At 31.7% G+C, this 19,304-nt stretch overlaps 1 protein-coding gene across 4 annotated transcripts in view; it reads right to left on the bottom strand.

Moving 5' to 3' along the window:
• Positions 1 to 19,304, bottom strand: part of LOC145328065 (neurotrypsin-like) — a 91,155-nt gene that overhangs the window by 56,357 nt on the left and 15,494 nt on the right. Inside the window, exons 6-21 of one of the 4 annotated variants that reach the window (XM_080171621.1) lie at positions 16,148 to 16,206; positions 15,848 to 15,900; positions 15,360 to 15,447; positions 14,956 to 15,065; positions 13,776 to 13,833; positions 10,734 to 10,834; positions 10,260 to 10,414; positions 9,694 to 9,768; positions 9,061 to 9,137; positions 7,848 to 7,900; positions 5,599 to 5,660; positions 5,072 to 5,138; positions 4,334 to 4,410; positions 2,283 to 2,350; positions 1,185 to 1,268; positions 751 to 797 (exon numbers count right to left, since the gene is read on the bottom strand). In XM_080171621.1, coding sequence (XP_080027747.1) covers positions 751 to 797; positions 1,185 to 1,268; positions 2,283 to 2,350; positions 4,334 to 4,410; positions 5,072 to 5,138; positions 5,599 to 5,660; positions 7,848 to 7,900; positions 9,061 to 9,137; positions 9,694 to 9,768; positions 10,260 to 10,414; positions 10,734 to 10,834; positions 13,776 to 13,833; positions 14,956 to 15,065; positions 15,360 to 15,447; positions 15,848 to 15,900; positions 16,148 to 16,206 — 1,234 coding nt within the window. Of the gene's footprint in view, positions 1 to 750; positions 798 to 1,184; positions 1,269 to 2,282; positions 2,351 to 4,333; positions 4,411 to 5,071; positions 5,139 to 5,598; positions 5,661 to 7,847; positions 7,901 to 9,060; positions 9,138 to 9,693; positions 9,769 to 10,259; positions 10,415 to 10,733; positions 10,835 to 13,775; positions 13,834 to 14,046; positions 14,110 to 14,276; positions 14,359 to 14,508; positions 14,603 to 14,955; positions 15,066 to 15,359; positions 15,448 to 15,847; positions 15,901 to 16,147; positions 16,207 to 19,304 lie in introns of those variants that run through there. The other 3 variants (XM_080171622.1, XM_080171623.1, XM_080171624.1) reach the window with 3 other exon arrangements.

The following is a 19,304-nucleotide window of genomic DNA, read 5'->3' as shown; positions in this document are numbered from 1 at the left end:
AGTTGAATTTAAATTTCATATTAATATAAGTAAGAGATTGGGTGAATTTTTGCATTCAATAAAACTTAAACTTTACTAAGTTTATGATTATTTATAAACAATACTTTCTTATCTTTAACATCTTTATTACCGTTACATATCAGATTTGTAAAATGGCTCCTAAACACCAAAAATCTTTGAAAAAAATCGCCTTTGAAGAAATTATTTAGCTCCCAAAATTCTGGGATTATATATGTAAATTTGCTTATAATCTTTACTATAATACATATGAGATTCGATATTGGGAGCCAGAAAAAAATAGGAGCCGACTCGCGGATTTTGTATGTACAGTTAAGTTCGTCCGTCTGTCTGACGCTCTATAAACGCTGGACTAAAATTTTGTACCTATCAGGGTAAATACACATACTGGTCCAGCCGAGGTATTAAGATATTTTCTAGAGGGGGGTTAGGGGGGGGGGGTGGTAACCCCCTTACCGAAAAAATAGCCACTCTTCATTTTTCTTAGTAATAGATATTTTTTTACTTAAATATTTTTCTTCATAATTTAAATAATAGAGGAAAGTGGCGAGGCGAGCCCCAAAAATGCTAGTGACAAAGAATTTTTTTTAAGGAGAAGAATCTCCCTTACACCTGATGGGTCAAGACCCTATAGGCTAGATGTAAAGCCACTTCTAGAAAATTATATGGTTGACATTACTATAATACTAAATCGTCTTTGTTTCTAAATAATAATATATTATTCTGACTAACCTCTAAGATTTCACGTCTGGTAGATTTCATTTTTCTTAATCTTAAACCTGAAACATTTTGAAATCATTTCATTAGAAACAAGAAAGCTTTCATGCAAAGTTTTTGTTGAGTTTTGCAAATATTTTTTTTAGAATATATTTTAAATGGAATTCGTAAACAAATTTGTCAATGTCTTTCTTAGCAGCTCGGCTAGAATCGAAGATGATTCACTTAATCACACAGTTGTAGTAGTTGGACCAAAATTAGGAGTTTTACAGTGGGTTGTCTGGCATTCAGTCGCTATATTTGCAGCTGCATTATGTTAATTTATTGACAAGTTTGAAAAAAAATATGCAAACAGGTGATCTTGCTTTTAGACTATCAAGCACTGATGAACCATCCACAAAATATTTAGGGAAAAAAATAATAAACACTAAACAACTTTAAATTATTACCTTGTAAAACGGCGGGGCCAGAAACGCCACGTTTAACCTTTTCAGTTTGATTGAGTGAGTAATAATTCCAACTTGACCGCTCAACTGAAAACACAAACAAAATAATGATACATAATTACTTGGATGTTGCACTAGAATTTCATGTTCTATAATAAAGTGATACTCGCAGCTGGATAAAACAACGATCCACCCTTTCCCCTACCTATCTACTGGATGAACGAACTGGCCAATAAATGAGGTCCATATTAGCAACCTAAGTTGATGTTATAAGATTTTTCATTGTCAATATATATACGTATTCTATATTTTTATATTATGACATATGTAATTATTTTATTTTACACTAGCGGCTTCGCCCCTAGCCTCTAGGGGCTTTGCCCCAAGAGGTGATCAAAAAAAATTAAGGTGAAATTAGTAAAAGGACCAAGGAAATCTTCTGCAAAAAAAAGGACCCAGGAAATCTTCTGCAAAAAAAAAAAAAAAAAAAAAAAATGGGGGGGGTTTGTTTTTGGGGGGGTTGGGGGTGTCCCACCCCCCAAGAAAATAGCCTTAAACCGCCACAGGACCAGTAGGTATATACCCTGAAGAGTAGAATTCAATCGGTTCAGTGGTTACCGAGATCTTAAGCTTCAGACAGACGGACGGACGGACGGACAGACGGACAGACATCATTCTACTTTGTATTATAGATTGTTCATTTGTTAAATTATTTGTTTATAAAAAGCTTATCTTCTGTTGAGAATAATCGTTTTGATTGTTTGAATGGTATAAAAATCAAAATAAATAAAAAAACATTTTTTTTTAGAATTAGATTTTAAATTAAATGCTTTTTTTGTAGTATACCTAATATGCAAATACATTTTTTTCCTGAATGGCTTTAAAACCGATTAATATCCACTGGATTAGAACCGATTCTCATACATAATCAAAATCATGTATAGCATCATATTAAATTTTTCACAAATATTTAAATAAAATTTTAAGGTTAATACAAATTTTAACCAGGCATACAAAAACTGGTTTTAATTCTATAATTTTTCATGTTAATATACGCGGAAAGCTGTCTATGATACTATGCGATAAATGGCAATTCCTTACCTACAGTATCCATGTCATTTTTCATATTTCCAAGAATACATTTGTCAGCTTTCCCATCTTTACCTGGCCTTAAAAAAAATATTTATTTAAATGTCCTTCCCTAAAGGCTAGGGCTAGAGCAACTAGTCGAAAAAAGCACATGGTATTGCAGCTTCAAATTCCAAATAATAATAATCCTATAATTTTAATAATGAAATTGATCTTCCTACGCTTTAATAATTTCTTTTACCAGGCTTTTCAATAAATAAAGTTTAAAAAAATTATTGAATCATGGAAAGAAAACGAAGTAGCGGGTTTCATCATATTCTCACAATAGACTTTCTCCTGCGGGGGCTCTAACCCTGAGGGGCCAATTTCCTAACCTATCGAGCCAAACATTAACATATACCTAACCTAAATTACCTATCAAAAGCTACGGTAAATATACGACAAAACCCACTACTTTATTTTCTTTCCTCGATCCAAATTATTTGTAATTTATTTAGTTACACGATTAATCATTTTTTTAAATTAAAGTATTTTTTTATATCTTACTTAAACTTTCGTTATACAGTAGCACAGAGTGATTTATCGCAAATCAATACATAAAATTAATCATTTATTTTGGGAATCGTATATTACAAAGACAGTTGTATTCAAAAAGTAAGCTTTTATACAAACAAAGTTTTAAAAATTTATCATTAGAATAACCACTTAAAAGTATGCCTATCTACTTTAATTGGTTAAACTATATCGTATTTTTATCATATTATATGAAGAAGTAAGATTTGTTTGTTTTGTATGAAGCTTATGATTTCAATAACTACTGAGCTTATTGACTTCTCCTTTTTAGGGATGGTTTTATGCTATATTTTGATTCTTTCACTTATCCTTTGTATACAGGGCTTCTAGAGGCTAGGGGTATATATAAAGAATCATTCGTTTATGCATATATCTTTGTCTATAAAGGAATACTTTTCTTTTACATTCTTAATGGCAAGTAATAATCTAAAGAATCCACCTATAATATGATTAAACAAACAAACAATAGAGTAGCTTCTATGATAATTATGTCATGATAATGCGTACATTATCTAATTATTAATTTTCCAAAAACTATTTGCCAATTCATCATTATACATCCTATACTATAGTTTATTGGAATAATTTTATACAGTGGCATGCACAGGGTTTTGCCAGGGGGATTCGTGAAGCTAACTCAATATTTTTGACAGCCACCTTATCGGGTCTTATGATATATGATTTCTGACACCCTCCAGAAATAAAAAAAGGCGAGTGGGTTTAGAGCAAGCGGCGAGCGAGGGGACAATGGGCTGTTTATTCACTAGTTCCAAAAGTCTTATACTATTGTTTTCTTATCGTTGGCTTAACAACTTAAGGGACTTTAACTAATTTGATTAAGTTGAGTGTCCAAACGTTTCAACCACTAATTGTAATCTGCAGAATGGATAACTTTGAGTATCAATATTTGGGATGTACATCAATTTATCTGCCTTTGTCTTATCCCTTTAGATCCCTGGGTTTATAGGGGGTGGCTAAGCTTTAAAAACATTAAGAGGGTTGTTATTTCATTTTCAGTGTGTAAGGCTTATGGTTAGGCGAAAGACAGAAATTCAGCGGGATCTAAAATAGAATTTTAAATATGTTTATCTTTTTATATATTTTTCATGTAAACGTTTTTGTTCTTTTTTTTGGAAACTAAACTTTTCTTACATAGTATGTACATAATGTTTGTAGAGAGTAATAGATACATTCTTTTTAAACAAGGATGACAGCATCCATAATAAGCGAAACTCACAAAATTCATTAATGGAAAATTAGACAAAGTGAGTTAAACATAATATATTCTCTGGCAATAAAAAAATAAGATATTTAGAACATTCAAAATCACTAAACTTTTATAAGTAGATTAAATATGTGCCTTTTATAAGATGAACGCCAGACACAAGGACCAAATAACCAAATGTTCAATAGTACAGGGAATCTTCACATTAATTTTAGTTTTCTATCTGTAAGCCGAGATAGTCAAGGTTCTAACAATATTTTCTTACCTATGACTGAATGATGTGCAAATTCCAGAGTTAGCTTTTCTGTAAAAACATTCTCTAGCACATTCTTCCTCTGATGCCTAAACAATAAAATTATGAGAATAGATGTATAACCCAAACAACTACCTGGTTCCAGTGGTGAGGACCTTTTGTAGCAACTTGGCTGTATTAACATTTCCAATATTCAAAGATAACATTTTTTTTTAGTTAAAAACAATTCTTTTAAGATATTTCAATATAGATTTTTGAAGAAAAAAATCACGAAACATTTCTCTATTTCTCTATATTTATAGTTTTTTATATTGTTATTCAATATATTGTAAGATGATGGTCAAAGAAAATTACATACTTGATGTTTTGATCAACGGAAAACTTAGTTTTGAGATTGTTATCCACAAAACTTTTAAAAATTGACTCACTGACTGACTGTCGGACGGGCGGACAGACATAGTGAGTTATAGATTAGCTTAGCTAATAAAAACTATCCTTTTTAAACAGTAAAACTTGTAATTAAAACTAGTTATCAAAATTATTTAATTAGTTTAATAAGAGTCCAAATTTTAATTCTAATTAATTCTAATTTTAATTGGTATCAAGAACTGTAGTTCAAAAACTTTCCTAAAAAATTTCAGATTATTTTGTCACATAGCAACTTAATATATTTATGAAGAGTTATATAATACATTTATTGAAAATACCAAATTTTGTCAAGAAGCATAACTACTCTACTATTAACTCTACCTTTAATACATCATTTTCGTCAGCCTTCAACTGAAATCCATCTTCTCTAACATACAAGCTTGTAAATCTAAAGAAACAAGGACAAGGATGACAAATACCTTTAGTAGCAAAGCTCATAGATTTAAAATAATAAAGGTGTAACATAAACACAAGCATATTTATTTGGGCATAAAAATTGAAACATAGTCATAAAGGCCTGTAAGTAAGGCTTGTTCCTATTAATTATAACAACTTAATTATAGTCAAGTGTTAATATTCACATAACTTTACAGGTGTTACACAAGTACCCAAAATGAAATCTTAAATCTTGGCTCAAAAACTTTGGTTACTTTTATTTATTATTGTTTTGTTGGTTCTAATCCAGCAAGGTCTGAACTTTTCAATCCATAACTCTAATCTACAGATGGGGCTATTTTGTTTAACATTATTGGCCTGCATTCCCCTCTTTCACATTCCCTTAAGGTTACACCCCCCTGACAAAACTCTGTACACGCCCCTAGTTATAACACAAAATATTTATTGTTTACCTTCTGCAATTTTGTTCATCCTCGCCATTTGGACAATCAAGCTCTCCATCACATACATATCCCTAGACAATAGAGTTATTTCTCTAGATGGACAATCAAGCTCACCATCACATAAGTATCCCTAAACAACAGAGTTATTTCTCTAGATGGACAATCAAGCTCTCCATCACATACAAATCCCTAGACAATAGAGTTATTTCTCTAGATGGACAATCAAGCTCTCCATCACATACATATCCCTAGACAATAGAGTTATTTCTCTAGATGGAAAATCAAGCTCTCCATCACATACATATCCCTAGACAATAGAGTTATTTCTCTAGATGGACAATCAAGCTCACCATCACATACATATCCCTAGACAATAGAGTTATTTCTCTAGATGGACAATCAAGCTCACCATCACATACATATCCCTAAACAATAGAATTATTTCTCTAGATGAACAATCAAGCTCACCATCACATACATATCCCTAAACAATAGAGTTATTTCTCTAGATGGACAATCAAGCTCACCATCACATACATATCCCTAAACAATAGAGTTATTTCTCTAGATGGGCAATCAAGCTCACCATCACATACATATCCCTAGACAATAGAGTTATTTCTATAGATGGACAATCAAGCTCTCCATCACATACATATCCCTAGACAATAGAATTATTTCTCTAGATGGACAATCAAGCTCTTCATCACATGCATATTCCTAGACAATAGAGTTATTTCTCTAGGTGGACAATCAAGCTCTCCATCACATACATATCCCTAGACAATAGAGTTATTTCTCTAAATGGACAATCAAGCTCTCCATCACATACATATCCCTAGACAATAGAGTTATTTCTATAGATGGACAATCAAGCTCTCCATCACATACATATCCCTAGACAATAGAATTATTTCTCTAGATGGACAATCAAGCTCACCATCACATACATATCCCTAGACAATAGAGTTATTTATATAGATGGACAATCAAGCTCTCCATCACATACATATCTCTAATCAACATATTTCAATCAGACACAACAAACCGTCAAACTTCAAAAGACTTTTTTAAGAGACTATGAATTTTAGATATTATATGTACATGACTTAGTCCGATGAAACAAGCAATGAAATATTGCGCCCAAGCAAAGTATTATCCTGATAAATTTAACAATACATAACTGATTTTTCACATGGATGAAATGAAAAAATAAATGCCCTTTCGTGCCAAAATGTGTACATTGTCTAACTAATAAAGGTGTAGGACTGTTCCTACATTGTGTTCCCTTCCTATTTGCCAATTTAAAATTAAACAAACACTTTATAAAAAGTTAAATATCGTTACAAAAAAATTTAACAAACACAATAAACTAAAGATTAAAGTAATTATGTGTGTTTAAACAATAAAAAATCATTACATCAAATCTGAAATAAAACTTTATTTTATACAAACTGAAAATAATAATAATGATAATTAATTTATCAATGAAGAACTGTAATTTTGATATTGATTCTTCCTAGGTTATGTTTTATATTAGAGTTTATGATAAATTAATATAATAAAATATCTATACAAATATTTCCAAAATTTTAGAAAAATTCTGAAATGTAATTTATATTCAAAATAAAAATAATTATAAATAGATAATTACACATGTAATGTATATAAAATAAATTATTGTTTTCATGTGAACATAAATTAAAATAAATAACAAATATTTTTCACAAATAATAAAATATCTGTAAAAATATTTTCAAAATTTTAGAAAAATTCTGAAATATAATCTATATGCAAAATAAAATAATTATAAATAGATAATTACACATGTAATGTATATAAAATAAATTATTGTTTTCATGTGAACATAAATAAAAATAAGTTGTAAATATTTTTATACGAGCAATTTTTTCACTAAAACTTAAAATTTGTTGAAAATACATTTCAAGTAAAATCAAATGTAAAAATAGTCTTGAAATAGTTACAAGTTTATTTTCACAATTAATTTTTTTATCCTATCGTTAAATAGTTGTTTACCCTACCTAGAAATATAAGAAACTTCACTGTGAAAGAGAAACTTATCGGTTTAGCAGTTGGAGAGATATTAAGCTAGAGACTTAAAAAAAGACAAACAAACATCATGTTACTTTTTTATAACCTCTAAATCCAAGACACTTTAAAATAAACATCTAACACAAAGAATTTGTAATTGGCGAAAATCTATCTTTAATTTTGATGAAATAGATAGATAAACTAACCTTATAGATGCATGTACTGTCAGAACAAGAAAACTCCTCTGCTTCACATAAATCTAAAAATAACAAAAAATCCATAAAAGCAAAGCTCTAAAATCAGATGGTTGGACAAACAAATATTAACACTTGTCAGAAGCTAATCAGCAGAATATTAATTATAAGTCTCTTAAATACAGGATACTGTTTAAGGATATACTTTCATTTTTAGGACTTATATTATAGAGATGCTTTTCTTATAATTTTCATGTTGTCCTAGGAATCATCATTCCAAAAATCATCTGAAGATTATCCCAACCCATTTTATAATGTAAAAAAACCCGAATAAACAAAAGTCGTGAAATATCTATTTTATTTATATTCTTCTTTGTATAATTTTGATCTAGATAAAAAAAAGAGAATTCAACACCTTGGCATTTAATAAAATTAAGTAATTAACAAGATAATTAAAATAAATGTTATTTTCTTTTTCAGATTTACATTCCAAAATTAGTATAAATGTTTTTATAATGTTGCTTATAAAAATGTTAAAGTTTGTTGTGCTTTTAGCGAGGATTTCGCTAACCGCTGAGCCGATAAGGTTCTCTTTTACAGTGAAGCTTTTTATGTATCCTGAGATGGTTTAAAGGCTATCTATTTTTATAAATAAGTCTGTATTTCCATAACCCTCCAAATAAATCCCCTAGATCCTAGGGGCGCAGCAGCTAGTATGGCTTATAATATGAAGCATTGATTTATATTTCAATAACTGTAATTGCATATTTTTGTAGTATGAAAGCAGGAACATTTTTTAGTTGTGTAGACTTAATTAACTTGTTCTAAATATAAACCTTAATTAACTGCATGCATCCTAATTAATATTCTCACATTTTAAATTTATTGACTTTTAAAATCTTTTCTATATAATTAAAGTTTGTAAAATAGTACAATAAGAAAAAATTCAAAGAACCGTATAATTATGACTACGAAACCGATTGATGTCCGTATAATTATGACTTCGAAACTGATTGATATCCGCTGGATTAGAACCGGCTTTTAGCCTGACTAAAAACCATGTATAGCATCGTATTACAGACAAATTTCCACGAATATTTAAAAAATATCAGTTTTGTTAGACCAGGCTTTTGGCCACTCGGGACTAAAAAAATTGTTTGAATCTTACAATTTTTAACTTTAATATCCGCGGAAAGCTGCTATAAATAATTATTAATTAAGATACCTGGTTCTTGATTGGCATCTTTACTGTTACAAGTTGAACTTATTTGTGGGGGCAACTTTTTGGCTTCTTGTCCACATCTAGTAAATAAAATATGTAATTTTAAAAATCAAATTTGCAGAACCTAGCAAACAGTGCTTTCTAAATTAACACCTATATTCAATTTATTAATTATAGACGTCCAAGAGTGGGGGTAAAGGGGTGTTTACCCCCCCCCCCACAACTTTGAAACTTTTCATTTACCTCCCTAGAAATGGAAAACAAATACATTACCCAAATCAACACCTCATTTTTCCCTCAAAATAAAAAGCTTGGACGTATCTTTTATCATCATCTTACATTATGACGCGTGCACAGTGATGCTAACAGGGGACGGGTGGGTGTGGGGTGGGGGTTTTGGATTTGAAGAATTGAAAATTTAGGCTCATTAACTTCATGTACTTATGGGACATTTGCACTGTAAAATCCCCTTCCTCATTAATTCAAGCAATTTAATCAAACACATTACTAAGTTCAAACTGCTTATATTTTAGAATTGTCCTGGGGCTAAGATAGGATGATAACTGAAATATCAGACTTGAATTTTTAGTAAAATTATAAAAAAAAACAAGTATGAAAACAACCAAAAGTACTTACTTTGGAATAGCACAGAGACTTGGTTCTAGAGAATCATCAATAAAACAATATGGGGCGATATCTTCATCAGGATTTCTAAAACAGATTTAAAAAAAAGATTTTATGGCTGAGAACCGGTTAGTATTCAGTTCAAGGACGTCCAAGGGGGGAGGGTAAAGTGGTGATTACCCCCCCAAATATTTACCCCGGGGTAAATTTTTTTTTTTTGGGGGGGGGGTAAAAAAATATACCACTGGCAACAGATTTCATGGGGTGTAATTACTCTTCCAAGCAAATTTTACCCCTGAGGTAAAATTTTTTTTTTTTTGGGGGGGAGGAAACAAAATTTGCGGAGCGCTTCGCGCGCCATTTTACCCCCCAAAAGACAAATTACCCCCCCCCACTTACAAAAATTTTACCCCCCCCCCCCAAATAAAAAAGCTTGGACGCCCCTGAATCAGTTTCAAAAGTTACTGGAAATAACCTTCTGTACCATTTACGTATTATCTGTATCTATTTATCAATCTATGTCTATTTATCTTTGATTATCTAATTATCAATCTATTTATCTTACTATATATACGCACCTGCATTGATTATGAACCCAGGTTGAAGCAGGATTACTATCATCTAGTCCAGCCAGGTTCCAGGGTATACAAGGTCTACCTCTGGAATCTCTGTCAGCAGGACCATCATAGTTCAGACCCTCGCTATCATCATCTGCCAGACAACCAACTTCAAACTTTAAAAAAATTAATCTAAAGAATGTATTAACAAATAAAAAGGTGTATGTATGTCTGTACCGATGGTCCTCGCTAACTGCTGACTCAATATGGCTCTCCATTCTAATATAGTTTCTCATAGGTTATGGGAAGGTTTATTATTTAGGGAGAGAATACAACCAACCTTTTAAAAGAAATCACCCTAGAAAAAAATGACCAACCTCCCAATTATTTTATTTTTTTTCTTTCAAAAAGATGTTTCGACCCTCTCCCAACCCCTCCCTCCCCCCTCATCACTTTAAATGCTCCTAGAGGCCTCTGTGTAATTTAAAAACGAACCTGTTTAGTTTCACAAATGTAAGGAAGCAAAGTGTCAAGATTCTTAGTTTTCCATAAAGGTGTAATTCTATCCTGATTCTTTGCCCATAAGAATGTTATACCTAAGAAATTAAAGATTATATAAGCTGGTAAAAATTACGATACATTATGAAGATCTTAGATAGTATGTTCCCTTTTTTTATTAATTTGCTTATTGTTACAATAATTTTTAGGGTTTAGGACAGAATTTGAAAATATATGCCAGGCCAAAAATATTTTTCTTTGGCTAATTCAAATCTATTTTATTGATTAAGTTTTACTAAATGGAATATTTCCATAAGAAAAAAAATTGATTTAGATATAAAAGAGTAATATTCCACAAAATAAGTAATAAAAAAATCCAACCATAAAAAAGATCAATATTGTAATTTATTAAATAAGATATTTTTCTTAATAAAATAAAGTATTAGATAATAATCTTTTCAGATTATTTAATTTAAAACCAGATAATAATCTTTTAGTAGTTTTTTTCTGACATTAATTCCACGTACTATGTTAAGTTACATTATAAAGAAAACTTACAAATATTAAAAAAAAGATTATTTTTAATTTTAAAAATGACAAAAGTTATCGAATAATAATGGCAAAGGTTTCTCTAACTGCCCATACAATTATTTACATAGATAATAATAAACGTGGGTTTTCAGCTTCTATTAAAGATGATCTTAGTATTTTTAGTAGCGAAGCTACTCTATGATTCACAATGTCCGTTTGTCCGTCCGTAATTAATGAATTGGGGGAAACGTGATTTTCTCGGCTCCTATAAAAGACCTAGAAGGCTAAAACTTTTTGACAACATTCTTATCATTAAGGAGCACAATTAACTATAAGACATCAATGGCGGTCAGACTGCTTTTTAGCAGGTTTTAGGCTATTTTTATATTTTCCAATTTTTCCCAATATATATTTGGTGTTTATCCCTGTGTTTTCGTTGTCTGTCAGTAATTCCTTGCAGGGCATTTAGGATCTTAACTGATTTCTGTGGATGTTAGAGATCTTGTTGTTTATTTAAATATTATTTTATATCAGGGATATATAAATCATACTGGTAACTCGTCAATTACCTCACACGGGCGGAGATGCTGTCCATGACATGAAACGCCATTGTCCAACAACCCAAGATAACCAAGGGGAGCCAAATGTCCTCTTTTCTGTCCAAATGTGGTAGTTGGACAGACAGATGGGCCTTTCCTAGAGCATGCTATGCTCCGAGACTACACACAAACACCCGGGGTATTAGGTTAAGTAACAATAAATTGCAGTATTTTCATTTATAATTAAAGATGTTGCTTAGATACAACATTCTAAATACGTATATATTTGAATTTTAATTTAACCTAATTTCAATATTTTTCAAGTACCTAAAATTCTAAGAGCATTATTAATTTGTATAAATAATATGTCTTGAATATATACATATATAAATAATCATATTGATATAAATTTTAAAAAATATAAAACGTAAAAAAATAAATTGGCCCAAGGCTAAAAGATATTTTTAGATTCTAATAAGTTATTTACTGTGAAATAATATTAAAATAGAATATTTAAACACTTTATTAAGAAATGGCCTACTTTTCACTTCCAAAACATTGAACCTTATTAAAATATTTATTTAGTAACAGGGCCTCTCTACAATTAAGGTATGTTGGTTTTGATTGATTGCCATTTAAAACTCACTTGTTTAGCCCAACTGTCATTTAGCATTAACCAACGAACGCTGATCAATTTGTTTTTGTTGTTGTTGTGATATTTGTAGACAATAGACATAACCGAATTTATTCTAAGGAATTAAAGTAAAATTTCATATTAACATTAAAAGAAATTCACTTTTTTTCCATTTTTTATTAATAAAGACTAAGCTTATCTAAATTTAAGGTCTGTTCTTATATCATACGTAACAGACAAATCATTAATTAAGGCTGCTAGATAGTCCTATCGATTTCAAACTTGGCATGATGATTTCTGTAACAATTGGGTTCACCTTAAAAAGCGTATCCAATATAAAATCAATACAATAAAGTCGGTATGATCATTCTTAGCATAATTTTTGGCTTTCAATTATCCTATTGATTTGATTATCACAATATAGATTCTGTTGTTCAAACCTCTAAGTAATGTTAAATATCAAACGCCTTTGTTACTACTGTCAATCTGTTAATGTTCATTTGTTTGATATTTAGATTTATTTAGCTTCGATTTTATGGATGTTGTCATTCTTGTTTTTTATTATAACATTATTGCGACAGCGTGGGTTGACAATGAAAACATCATTAATACTTTTTTGTATTATTTTGTCAAAATTTAATATAAAGATTACACTTTTTAAAATACACTACCATGTCTGAAATCATTTAGTCAATACACGACTTAAAAAAGTGGTCATTATTGATCTATAATCTACTCATTAGTATTTTAATAATTTATCAAATACAAAAAGTCATAATTGAAATACTGTTATTCGAATTATATTATAACTACATTTTTGAATGATTAAAGTCTAATGATAGCGCAATAATATCAAGTTTGTTGTTCTGCAAGTTTAAATGTTATCGTCCTTGTTATATCAATGAAATTTAGTAAAAAGGTTCAATAAACTCAATAACGACTTAACCCAAATAACATGCATTACCAAAAAATACTCGAAAAAATGGCAAACTTATTAAAATTAACAAGGTTTTTTTTTCATGTGAAGTATTTTGAATATACTATTTTTACATATAAAAAATAATTGTTTTAAAATTTAATGATTCAAATAAACGAAGAATATTCCAGAAATATATAGAATAAATACAACTGGATTTTTGGTTTATTAAGAACACAGTAATAGTGTCTGACTGATTATGACGTAACAAAAAAAAAATAGCCAATGAGAGGCCGTTATTGACCAATGGTAAAATTTATAGTGGCCTCTCATTGGCTAATTTTTTTTGTTACGTCATAAACAGTCAGACACTATTACTGTGTTCTTTATTAAGATAATAATCTAGAAAGTGTACATACCCATAGGAATCTGTCCAGCTCCTCTTGTATCCAAATCATTTAGAAACTCGATACGACTCTGAAAATTAAAAAAAAACTATTTAACTATTGCTTTATTTATGTGTAGTAAAACTAGAGGACTTCTGGATAAGGTCGCGCAATCAATTGCTAGTTTGTCTGGCCATGAATAGCAGCCTCACTCCTAAAGGTAATATCGGTATATATATCCTTCCATCTATCTATCTATCTATGTATATGTTTATCTATCTATCTGTCTATCTATTTGGTATACCTGTGATCCATGCCATATTCCCATCCTGGCATCAATGATAAGACTGACAACACATCCAGTTCATGCCTGCTGGGGACTATTGGCTGTTATCTATATATTTATCTATCTATCTGGTATACCTGTGATCCATGCCATATTCCCATCCTGGCATCAATGATAAGACTGATTACTCCACCAGTCCATGCCTGCTGGGGACTACTGGCTGCTATCTATCTATCTATTTACTGTACCTGTGAGCCATGCCATATACCCATCCTGGCATCAATTATAAGACTGATTACTCCCCCAGTCCATGCCTGCTGGGGACTACTGGCTGCTATCTATCTATCTATTTACTGTACCTGTGAGCCATGCCATATACCCATCCTGGCATCAATTATAAGACTGATTACTCCCCCAGTCCATGCCTGCGGGGGACCACTGGCTGCTATCTATCATCAATCTATCTATCAATCTGTGTACCTGTGAGCCATGCCATATTCCCATCCTGGAATCAATGATAAGACTGACTACTCCCCCAGTCCATGCCTGCGGGGGACTACTGGCTGCTATCTATCTATCTGGTATACCTGTGATCCATGCTATATTCCCATCCTGGCATCAATTATAAGACTGACTACTCCCCCAGTCCATGCCTGCGGGGGACTACTGGCTGCTATCTATCTATCTGGTATACCTGTGATCCATGCTATATTCCCATCCTGGCATCAATTATAAGACTGACTACTCCCCCAGTCCATGCCTGCGGGGGACTACTGGCTGCTATCTATCTATCTGGTATACCTGTGATCCATGCTATATTCCCATCCTGGCATCAATTATAAGACTGACTACTCACCCAGTCAATGCCTGCGGGGGACCACTGGCTGCTATCTATCTATCTATCAATCTATCTATTAATCTGTATACCTGTGAGCCATGCCATATTCCCATCCTGGCATCAATGATAAGACTGACTACTCCCCCAGTCCATGCCTGCTGGGGACTACTGGCTGCTGTAGCAAGAATCATACCAAGAACTAAACAAGATTTCATAGAAATTAAGAAATCAAAGAAGATGAATGATAATTAAAGTTCATCAACAGATTATGACGTCATACGATAGAATAGCAAATGAGAGGCTAGTATACACTGTAATTGACCAATGGTCAAATTTATGCTGGCCTCTCATTGGTTATTTTATCGTATGACGTCATAATCTGTTGAGGGACTTTAATCATCTTCGAAATCAAGAAACATTTTTCCGAATTCATTTCATCAAATTAAAGAATTTATTTTTAATGGTAGCTACATTGTGTTATTGCATAACCTACCAATATTTTCTCTCATATCCTCAATTTCTACCAAGTCTCCTCCACTTCGCCTGCAATCATTACTGGCCTCTGCAAACGATTTCACTTCCTGTAAAACAAAGATTAATTCAAACACAATTATAAATATGTTTCTTAATTGCAAGTATAAGTAAAGAAGCTTGATGTCTGTCAGTCTGTCCGTCCGTCCGTCTGTCTGTAAGATCTTGGTAACTACTGAACCGATCGAATTCTACTCTTCAGGGAATATACCTACTGGTCCTGAAATTAGTGGTGGCATCTCCAGAGTTACTTAATTTTTTTTAATTTCCTCTTGGGGCTTCGCCCCTAGAGGCTAGGGGCGAAGCTGCTAGTTTGTTATAAAGAAAGGCTTCATAAAAGGTACTAGAAATTTAGTTTGGTTTAAGGATTAATAAAATTATAGATTTTGAAATATTTGCTATTTTTTGCACATCTATTTGCTAAACTTGATTTTACAAGGATTAACTTACAGTATTTATTGAGTAGCAACTTCCAAGAGCAGGCTCTTCATTCTCTTTACAAGCTGAACATAGAAAAAAGTATAATTATTTATGAAATATAAATAAATTTGAAACTTACCTTTCTAACCATTCTAATTTAATCTTAAATTCGTTAAGGGGGGGGGGGGTGGAGTTATCCCTTGCCTACTTCCCCAAAGTATTTAATTTTAGAAAACAGTTTTTTTTTAAAATTAGGTTCAATTATTGTCAAAAATATGAAGTAAAGTAGGTAGATAAGATACAAAAAAAACCTTCCACTCGAAAACCTACCTGATTTAGACTCGATTCTACATCTGACAGTCACAACATCTTTCACAGGACAATCAGACCTGAAAATAAAACAAAATCTTAAGTATCTCAGCTTCAGTACTCTATCAATCCTAATATAAAAGTAATAGGATGAATATCTGTCTGTAGCAAAGGATATCGCTATAACTAACCACTGAGCTAATTAATCAAGCTTTTTAAAGGTCCAGAGAATATTTATAATCACTTTTAAGAACGTTGCCTCTATTAATATACCATCACAGAAATTTTCCCCAGAAAAAAATACAATCCCCTAAGGCGTCTAGGGATGAAACCACTAGAAAAAGATATAGTGTAGAAATATCTTTTAAGATTTAATATTAGTAGCAAAAATATAGAAAACATCTTGTGGGACATCCAGCAATATGTTATTGAAATGCTAATTGCCCATGAACACAAGAAAATATTTTGCAATCATATTTTAAACATGGTAGTAAAAAGTAAAAGAATATAGCCTTTATTCTTTTTGGCTCACCCTTTATAAACTTTAATTTGTCAATATTAACATTAATAAGTCTTCACAAAATACATTTTTGAATATTAATTTCAAATTGTAAATAAAATGTATGTTGTACAAATATGCTTATTTTTGACGTACTATTTAAAAATAAAGTAAAAACTGTAGGTATGATCTTATTATTAGTAACGTAGCTACTCCAAAAAAATTATCTGTCTATTGGAAAATACTAACGGCGGCGCTATAAATAGGGATATAACACCCTACCTTTTAAAATAATAAGTATAATCTTTAGAGAGTAAGTGAGGGGACAATGGATCGAATATTCAATTTTTAGGAGTCTCAGACTTTGGGTACTGGCTTAAAGGGAATGTGCAAGAATTTAGCAGTTTCTGACTGAGTTTGGGTACTAGCGCATGAAATGCCGCTACTCGCTGTGTTAGTTTTGAATATTGCAGGCGGATATATTTGTTATGTGATGGCTGGTTTAAAAAAAAAATTTCTTTAAAAATATCATGTAATATGTAATAAACAATCTAAGAACCCCTAAATTTATAGTAACATTTAGACTTTAGGAATTTGGGTTGAACGAGTTTCAGGGAGATTTTTCTAGTAATTAATTACAGAAGGGTTACGTCAGTCTGGTGTACAATTAATCTAATTTTCAAATGAATGTTTTTTTTTCTTGGAACTTTTATCTTATTTTATAGTTTTCTAAATTTATTAACACCCCCTTTACAATTTGCTTAAAATTTTCCGGATAAATCTGCATTTCATGGCCTTTCAAGGAAACTCTTAAATTGAATTAATTGCCCATTGTCCCCTCCCTTACTCCCTGATAATCTTTCTTGGGAGGAGTTACTTTTGCCCCCATTGATTTTTATCCCAGCTACGTTTTTAAGTATTGTGTGGGGGGAGAGGGGATTTACCTTGGGAAGGATGGAGTATCCTCTCCCAAAATAGTAAAAAACCTTCTCTGGACTTTATAGAAGCTTCACTGTCAGGGAATCAGTGGTTGGCAGGATCCTTTGCATCACACAGACACACACACATCCAAGGGCGTCCAAGCTTTTTCATTTGGAATGGGGGGGGGGGGGGTGGGTAATACTTCAAAATTTTGGGAGGGTAATATGTAAGGACGTCCAAGCTTTATAATTTTTTTTGAAGGGGGGGGGGGAATTCAAACTTCAAAATTTTAGGGGGTGTTTTAGAATATCTATGTACAACTAAGGACGATTGCAGTCTTGTTTATCTCAATTGTTACCAACTTGCCTTCCAAGGTACATTATTCATATTATTCATACATGTATTCAAATACCTTATTATAAACATTTTTATTTTATATAAAAAAAAAGAAAACCTAAAAGTGTAAAATTTGGTTTATAATGACGAATTATTAATATTCAAAAATAAATTGAAATATTTTGTTTTGTATCATTTTTCTAAAATAATTTGTTTTTGTTTTTGTATGACTGCATATTTAATGCTTTAGATCACAAAAACGTTTCTATGGTATTAACAATTTTAATGATGATACATCACACCAAGTTACAATTGAATCAAGACAAAAGTAAGTGCCGAGCTCTAAGATCTATGTATGGTGAATTAGATATAAACCCTTGATGATTCCAGGTAAAACCAAAATATTTCAGCCATAGGCGTCCAAGGGGGTGGGTAATGGGCCATTTGGCACCCCCAAAATTTTGTGAACAATACCCCCCCCAAAAAAAAATTACCCCCTCCTTGGGGGTGCCGTAGGCACCTCTAACGATTTTGGGGGGGGTATTTACCCCCCCCCAAACCATTTTGGGGGGGGTAATTACCCCCCCCAAAATAAATGTTCTTTAAAAAAAATTTTTTTGGGGGGGTATATACCCCCCCCAAATTGAATGTTCTTAAAAAAAAAATTTTACTGTCCAACCAGTTAAAACAGTTCTTAACCATGATAACAAAAAATTTAATAGTTTGATCATGTTTTATTTGCTTGGGCCTTTATAAGGGCTAAAACCATCCCGGGGATCTATGATGTAATTGTAAAGAACTGAAGATTCCATAAAATAGATACCTAACTAAATTAAATATTTCATTAAATAATGAAAAAGAATTTCTATAGGCGATTTCTTTTGGGAGGATGTCAGGGTGTCTCAAAACTAGTTATAAAACTTACCAGGACCTATAAGACGCTTCACTTTAAAGTAAAATCATATTGGTTCATTGGTTAGTGAGTTAATTATTGTATTTTTATGTTCTAAAGAATGAGATACTACTATATATTTGAATAGTAGTGGCGCCCTTAGCATCTAAGAACTCGTGTTTTCTAAAGGGTAAAAAGGGAGGAGAAAAATAGCCTAAAACCACTCAAAGGATTGACCTATAATAGTGTGGAACCATCATGGGATCTATGTGAAGCTTTCCTAAAAAGGAGAATTCAGTATTAAAAGTAATAAAATCTGAAGCTATAGTCAAATAAACCTTACTTACTACTTTATGTTATAAGATAGTACTTATTAACTTAATAGATTATGTAGGTTAATTTTTTACATAATTAAATTACCCCCCCCAAAAATTTTACCCCCGGGGTAAATTAGTTTGGGGGGGATAATTACCCCCCCCAACAGATTTGGGGGGAGTATTTACCCCCCCCAACAGACTTTAGGGGGGTAA

Source organism: Acartia tonsa, chromosome 9, assembly GCF_053477335.1.
Source record: "Acartia tonsa isolate MP-2025a chromosome 9, ASM5347733v1, whole genome shotgun sequence".
In the NCBI taxonomy this organism is placed as follows: domain Eukaryota; kingdom Metazoa; phylum Arthropoda; class Copepoda; order Calanoida; family Acartiidae; genus Acartia; species Acartia tonsa.
The sequence above is the reverse complement of the archived record's forward strand: the minus strand, read 5'-3'. Positions and strand labels throughout refer to the sequence as shown.